At 32.9% G+C, this 8083-nt stretch overlaps 1 protein-coding gene across 1 annotated transcript; it reads right to left on the reverse strand.

The window, feature by feature from the left end:
* Positions 1-2471: 2471 nt before the first annotated feature.
* Positions 2472-5244, reverse strand: LOC112749579 (protein DETOXIFICATION 56). Its single transcript, XM_025797871.3, has one exon. It carries the CDS (start codon positions 4187-4189, stop codon positions 2669-2671), a length of 1521 nt encoding a protein of 506 aa, XP_025653656.1. The 5' UTR covers positions 4190-5244; the 3' UTR covers positions 2472-2668.
* Positions 5245-8083: the final 2839 nt, after the last annotated feature.

Here is an 8083-nt window from a genome sequence, read left to right on the forward strand (position 1 = left end):
TGATTCAATATATTCTGTCATCATGTGGATTGATTGATCATAAGATAGCTCCAACTGTCCTATTTGAAGATAATACAGCATGCATTGCTCAACTTAAAGGCGGATACATCAAAGGTGATAGAACAAAGCATATTTCTCCCAAATTCTTCTTCACTCATGATCTTCAAAATCAAGGAACAATTGATATCCAATAGATCCGCTCAAGTGATAATCTGGCAGATTTATTTACAAAGTCACTCCCAAAATCCTCCTTTGAAAGATTGGTACATTAGATTGGGATGCACCGATTTCGAGACATTAAATTATGTCAGCAAGAGGGGGAGACTGTACTGATTTGATGTCGGCAAGAGGGGGAGACTATACTCTTTTTTTCTTGGTCAGGTTTTTTCCCATTGGGTTTTTCTTGACAAGGTTTTTAATGAGGCAGTCCCCATCACTAAAGAATATTGTACTCTTTTTCCTTCACTAAGGTTTTTTCCCAATGGATTTTTCTTTAGTAAGGTTTTAACGAGGTAATAATCTTAAATGGTCATCCAAGAGGGAGTGTTGCGATAAGAATAATGTGGATGACCATAGGTGGCTCATCTTTTCCCATATTGAAATGCTAAGTTTCCAAAGTCATTACATTTAATGATAGTGGAAAATGAAGCCTCATTTCATGTATAAATAGAGGTTGAATCTCAGTGTATAACACACATCAATAACAATAATCTTCTCTCTCTATTATCTATATACGAAACTTTTTTCTCTCTCTTTCTTTCATACGCTACTACTACTACACACACACACACATATATGAATCATCTCCTTTATAATAGTAATTGTAGTGAATATTACTACTAGAATTATCTAATTATATTTCATATTTTATATTTGTTACCTCTTTTCTATTTATTTATTTAGTTATTTTATAACATAATTATTTTTTTTTTGTTTATTTTGGCAAACTAATATACTGATTATTTTATAATCACGCATTTTATTTGGATAAACTTCAACGCAACATGGTAGACGTTTATTACAAGTGGTGGCTATTGTTAATTCCTAACGATATTCTCACCTTGGCCTAGAGAGAAACGCGTATCCTTTGGATGTGATTGTTTGATCTGAGCCATTGCAGTTAGTGCTGACAATTGTAGCAGTGGACTCAATTTTTTCTAAAATTTATTTAGATGATCATCAAGATACGCTAATTAATTAAATTTATAAAAATAATTTGTTTTGAGATGTAATATTTTATTTTATTTTTGGTGGATATGTCTTAATGGTCGGCTGGACCTTGGACGTTAGATTTGTGGCGGGTTGTGTGAAATGATGAAAATTTCATGGGTATGATCATGGTTTTCGAAAAATGCATGCACATTATACTACCAAAACAAATATAATGGGTCTAAGTAGGAAAAAATAATAGGATAGAAATTTTTATGTCAGTATAATGGTTTATTTATATCATTAATGAATTATGTAATAAATCACGAAGAACTTTTAAATCGATACTATAGTGAAGGTAAGTATTAAGAGCATTGGATTATTTAGATATTGTAGGTAGGATTTGATTATGAAGTTGTTGTTAAAGAATAGATCTATATGGTTGCAAAGGCAAGGATGCAAAGTAATTTTTAGGGTGTGTTGTATTGATTATTATGTTAGTCAAAAAGTGAATAATTATAAGTGTTATGTTTGCTAAAATGTCAATTTAATTATTATTATACGAAAAAGCTAACATTTTTAATAAAATCTGACCAATACTTAATTAATAAAAGAAAAGTGAGTAATTAAATATTATTAGATGTAATCTTATACCATTAAAAATATTAATGATACCTAATTAATGGTTACAAATAACAAAATTTGTAGATCTTGAACTTAGGTGGTGGTTAAGTCTAAAATTTTTTTTTTTTTCAGTTGCAGTTGGTAGGGACTCGAACCCAAGACTTTTGAGATGGGAAGCATGTTTAGGGTAAGGTTAAATTTGCTTTCTGAATTGAGTTAGGGAGAGATCGAAGAGGTTGGGGGAGTGATTGTGGTGTTGGGCATTTCTGTTTTATAAATGAAAATCAAAACGGAACCGTTTCGGCCCATGCTATTATTACTCTTCTTATTTTTGAATTCTCATTTTTTTCGAGGCCCAAAAAGCTATATCATTCTCACACTTCTAAAAAAAGACCGCAAATTCACACTAACAGGACCCAATAACATAATTACAATTATGTTGTGTGGATTAATCTAACTCTATTACGCTACAACTCCTGTAGCCTCTGATTTTGGACAGAATATGTCTCTTCGTGGAGGCGTCGTTTCCACGTTTTGCCAGTACTTTTCTTTACGGGCTGAAAGAATCTACCATAAGAACCATAGCACTGCCCACACGAGCTTTGCATCTTTGGTTGCAATTTCGCTAACTAAAATGAAGTTTGTCGTTGCTGAGGACCAGTGATATACTGTGTTATCTTCCATGACTATAGCTTGTCTTGCTGTAAATTTCTTATGTCTAAATATAAGAAGAAAGAACAAACATAATCCGGAATTATGCTTCCAGTCACTTAATTAGTAGATGCCCTTTTGTTTCTTAAAATTAGAAAGTAGAAACACGAGCGCTACATGACATACATTTCGTATATGTTTTTTAAACTGCTTGTTGTTTTGAGAAACAGAGTCCTGAATTTTGTTAGACATGATGGTTTTGAATTGGTTCCTGAGAATCATATTTTGTGGCCAGTTGCTGTGCCTTAGAAGCTTCCACTTCCCAGTTAATCCTTGCAATAAACACGAGCAGCAGCAACAAGCAAATAACAATACCGGCAATAAGACCAATAAAGAGCCCAATAAGCCCAAGGTGAAGCTTGAATGCAAAAAGCACACCAAGGGGCAGGGTAAGGAAGTAAAATCCACCCAAATTAGCATACATGCCCAACCACGGTCTAGCTGTCCCTCTAAGTATGCCTCCACAAACCGCCACCGGAAAATTAAACACTTCCACAAGAGCCATCAGCAGCATTGTCCTTTTTACCCCTGTTATGATTCCCCTTTCATGGCTAAACAGAGGCCCCCAGGCTCCCCTTGCCCCCACCATCACCAAGCTCCCTATGCACCCGCAGGCACACCCCAATCCCAAAGAAACACACGCCGCCCGGTACGCGGGGGCGGCATGGTTGGCCCCGAGCTCGTTGGAGACTCGGGTGGAGACACAGGTGGCCAGGGACAGCATGACGGAGAAAAGCAGATAGTCGAAGTTGAGAACAATGGTGAGAACTCCGAGTGAGTCCTTAGCGTCAGTGAGGTGGCCAGTGAGCAAGATGAGAATCTCATAGCACCACCATTCCAAGCATGTGTTGAGGCAGCATGATCCGCACAGCTTCAAAAGCCTAATCCAATCTTGTATGCTCTGATCCCACCACCCCCCTTCCTTCCACATGCTTGCCTTTCTGTTCTCAAGAATGGCTACGTAAATTGCCAGCAGAACCACCACTATAAGATCGGTTATCCAAACAGCCATGGAAACCCCCCCAAGGCCCATGGTTTTTGAGAGTACTATGTTGATTGGTATGTGGAAAGCAAGTGCCACGGCTGAACTGAACATGGTTGGGAGTGTTATGCTTTGGGAGCTCAAGTAGGATTTTAAGGGGCAGAAGAGCGAGGTCACAAACAAATCTGGTATAAGATATGAGATGTAGGTTTTGGCCACCGTTGAAATATCTTGGTGCTGCCCGAAGTGAATTAAGATTTTGTCAACGTTGAGCCATAGGAAAGTGATGGGAATTGTTACCAAGAGGAGCAATATGATTGTCATGAGAAGGGTCTTGTGGAGGAGTTTGAAGTTTCTAGCACCGTGAGCTTGTCCACAGATGGGTTCCATGGCGCCGCACAGGCCGTTCAGGACGGAGAAGCCGGTTACGTTGGCGAAAGTGAAGCCCAGTGCACCGCCGGCTAAGCTGAGCTCGCCCAGGCGGCCTAGAAATGCTGTTGTGATGGCTGTCTTGGCAAACCAGGCAAGGTTCATGGCCACCATTGGAAGGGCTATTCCTCGTTGAATTCTCAGCTCTGAAGCCACCATCTTCCCAAGGCTTGCAGGAGCAGGTGAAGATGATTGGTCATTACTTTCTACGTTTATGCTTGCCTTCTCTACCAACTCAGATTTTGCTGCTGACATTTTTACTTTGTTTTGGTTGGACAGATTAGTATCATTCATTTTGTGCGTGCTTGCTTGCTTGCTTGCCTGAGCACTAGTTGTTAAAGGATGAAGTCATTGCCATTATCACAAGAGGATCTTCTTTCTAATTTGTGAAAGATTTATAGTGCTTTTATGATGACCCATGCCAGCCAGAGACCACAGCTACAACACACTTTAATTTGCTTGGTTTCTTCAAAGTACATGAGTACTTATTATACAAGGTTTGCAACATCAACCTCCTTATATTCTGTTTACTTGTTTACCATGGCCTCTTTGATTACATGCAACAGGTTACATATTTCTAAAAAATTTAAAACATAATAATGTATAGCATAAATGGCTAGACATGTCGTCTTCTATATCTTTAGTCTTTAAGCTAATTGGAGAAATAGAAAATGAGATGAGATATTAATATCACATGATTTTCAATTTTTCATATACTCTCAACAAAAATATTATGTATAGATAAAAAAAAATTAACGCAATCATCAAATTACTATCTATATATTTGTATATATTTATATGTATTATTTTATATATTTTTAATGCATATTTGGTATATTTTAACACATATTTTACATAAATAATAATTTTTTTGTGTTGGTTTTATTTTAAACGGAAAGAGTTGTTAAAAGAAAGCATTTTAATTTGCATGGGCCCAAATTGGTAGTGGATTCTGTTTTTTTGTATTTTTAAAAAGAGGATTAAAATTAGCCACAAATTAAAAATTAATAATTAATGTAAAATATACATTTAAAAATATATAATATATATTAAAAATAAATTAAATTATGTATGTATTTATATAAAAATATATAGTAACGAATCTTAATAGACAAATAATATTTTTAAATTTTTAATTATTATATCATTTATCCTCATAGCCCCAAGATCAATCTTAAGAAACATAATCAGTTTTTTCCTCTTTTTTCCATTTTCTTTTATCACATGTTTATATACATCATTGTAAAATAGTGAGTCATCATAATTTTATTAGCTATTAGGAATCTTATAGAATTTTAAAAGATTTGATGTGTTGTAGATTTCACACAAGTTTATATATATTGCATCATTATCCAGTTTCTGTTATTACTGTAGACAAAATTACAAAAAACCTTATTGTGGTTGGAGGGCTTTGCTGTTTTGTGTTCCCGACTAAAAGGTAGTCTAGAGGTAAAGGAGATCACATCTCATACCTATTATGGCATGCATCTATTTCTAACTGTCTCAAATACATTAATTTTAATATAAAATTTAACTATCTGCTGGTTTTGGAAAATATAATATATTTCGCACAAAATAATGATGCTCTTAAAAAAGTGTCATATATATGCAGAGCGGGGAATTTAAAAAAGAAAACACTGTGCAATTTTGTTATATAAAACGCGACACATTGCCAACTTATTAACTATAGCTTGATCGATTCCACATGCAGGGTAACGGCGACTATTGTCGTTGACTAATTGAGGAATCAAAGTCAATTTTAGGATATTCCCTAGATTGATGATGCCCAATAGTTAGGCTGAGAGTAATATCAACGAATGAAAAACCTTTTTTTCTTACAAAAACTATTAGAGAGTGAGACCAAAGTGACCGAAAGTGTTTTATATTATTGCAACTCCATGCACACTAGGGCATAAATTAGATGGATGAGATTAAATGAAAGGGCATAAATTCTGATAGTACTTACTAGGATATGCAAGTCACTCAAAGATAAGAATGTAGTATTGGGCATAAAAGAACGTAATCTTGGTATATAAGTATATAAAGTGTAGCATTATTAATCCTATGATCGAATGTTGTAAGGATATAGGATGTGGGGAATATATCAATCTAGCTGTGGAGTAGGGTATTGTAGTGCGACTTTAACAGATACAGATACTTCATACATAATCGAAGCACTTAGCACGTAATATTCCCACGAGATTAGGGTGAAAATAACTGAAAAGAGAACCGAAAGAAGGTCAGGCATATATACCTGATGGATAAGGGCTCTTAATTTTATTTTAACTTTTTTTTAATAATTAATTATTACATTGAATATTCACATAACTTTATGAAAATAACAAAAATAATAAAAATTATTTAATGATTCGTCTTATATATTATTTTTAAACAATTCAACTAGGTATCCTTTAAAAATGGTACAATATTCAGCTTTTTATTACAATAATTTAAAAAAAATTAAAATAAACACATCTAAAAATTATGAATAGATTTACTGTCTTTTTAAAATTAAATACACATTCAAAATACAATTTAAATAAAATTAAAATTAAAATTTTAAATTTTTGTTTCAGATTTAATATATTTAATTATTAATATATTATAATTTAAATACATATCTAAAAATAAAATTATTTAAAATTCAAAATTTTGATTTTAAAATTATAAAATAAACTTTAAACCATCTAATTATTAACTAAATCAGTACAAAGCACTCAAAAAAGTCATCCTCAACGCACATGAAAAACCTCCGAGGCGCACATCCAGAAGTCATCCTCCGCCGTCGTTCATCCGCGTCACCTTCCTCTTCTACGCTCATCCTCGACGCTGCCTTCCTCCTTCTCGGTGCTCATTCACAACGCCACATTTCCCTTTGTTAACACTCATCTTCGTCGCCGTCTTCCTCCTCCTCGTCGCCGTTTGTCCGCATCAACGTCGCCACGCCGAAAACTTACCGGAGGTTTGGATGGGTCTCTAACACCATTACTTTTTTTTATTATTCTGTATAAGTTTTTTATTTTTTTTGAAATAAAAAATCGAATAAGATGGTCATATATATTGCAATGTTAAATTATTTTTGCATGTGTAATTTCTGTATTTTGGAAGTGTTTCAAAAATATTTTCTGTATAACTTTATAATTTTAAATGTGTTACAATTGTTTTTTAATGTTTAAATTTAAATTTTAGATTTATGATTTTGGATGTGTTTCAAAAATATTTTCTGTATAACTTCATAATTTTAGATGTGTTACAATTATTTTTTAATGTTTAAATTTAAATTTTAGATTTGTGATTTTGGATGTGTTTTAAAAATATTTTTTGTATAACTTAAAATTTTAGATGTGCTACAATTAAAAAAAAAAATTACAATTGAAAATATTTTAGTTTGTGTATATAATTATATTCGACCATTCATCAATAGAAAGTCGTAAAACAGATCTTGCATTTTATCAAAGATACAATAAGTAAGGAATTAATTTTTTTCTAAATGCACTGATTTTGAATTTTTTTTCTGCAGATACAAATTGAAATATTGTAGCAAAATAGAAGAAAGAAGAAAACGCCAATTTTTAGAGGACAACTGGATAAAGCAAATTCAACCAAATGAAATTCAAATTCTCAACCATTCACACAATCACCCGATTTGGGTTTCTGAACTACTCCTACCATGCACCTCCATTGATGAAGCTCCAAGAACGACACTCCTTTTCCAAAAACTCTTCCTTTTTCACTTTACCCTTTTTCACATTCTATGTCTTAATGAGGAGATAACATCTAATACCTTTACTTAGTTGGGAAATTCCCATTTCTCTGTTGCTGTAAATCCAAAATGGGCCTTTTATTTTATTACACCAATAAAATTTGTCTTTTGAAAAAAAAAAAAGAAGAAAAAAGAAAATTGTGTTAGAAAGAGAAAAAACGTAAAAGAAAGAAATAATAACTAACTATAAAATGGGTAGGAAGTTAGAGAAATTTTAATTTTTAAAATTTAAATTAATTTTAATTATAAATGTGTATCCTACAAAATAAAAATATGTTTTAATTAAAAGATAATTAAATAGTATTAAAGACCGACCAAAAAACTGAATTTTATTGTACAAGTAGCCTTTTCCATTTTTAAATCAAAATATCTTAACATAAATAATCACCTTATTTCTCCTCTTAGATACTTACTTTCCGATTAAA

This window comes from Arachis hypogaea, chromosome 15 (genome assembly GCF_003086295.3).
Source record: "Arachis hypogaea cultivar Tifrunner chromosome 15, arahy.Tifrunner.gnm2.J5K5, whole genome shotgun sequence".
Lineage (NCBI taxonomy): Eukaryota > Viridiplantae > Streptophyta > Magnoliopsida > Fabales > Fabaceae > Arachis > Arachis hypogaea.

Bases quoted from the DNA above. Each gene is read 5' to 3' on its own strand.
- LOC112749579 (XM_025797871.3), bottom strand. From the start codon at position 4,189: ATGAATGATACTAATCTGTCCAACCAAAACAAAGTAAAAATGTCAGCA.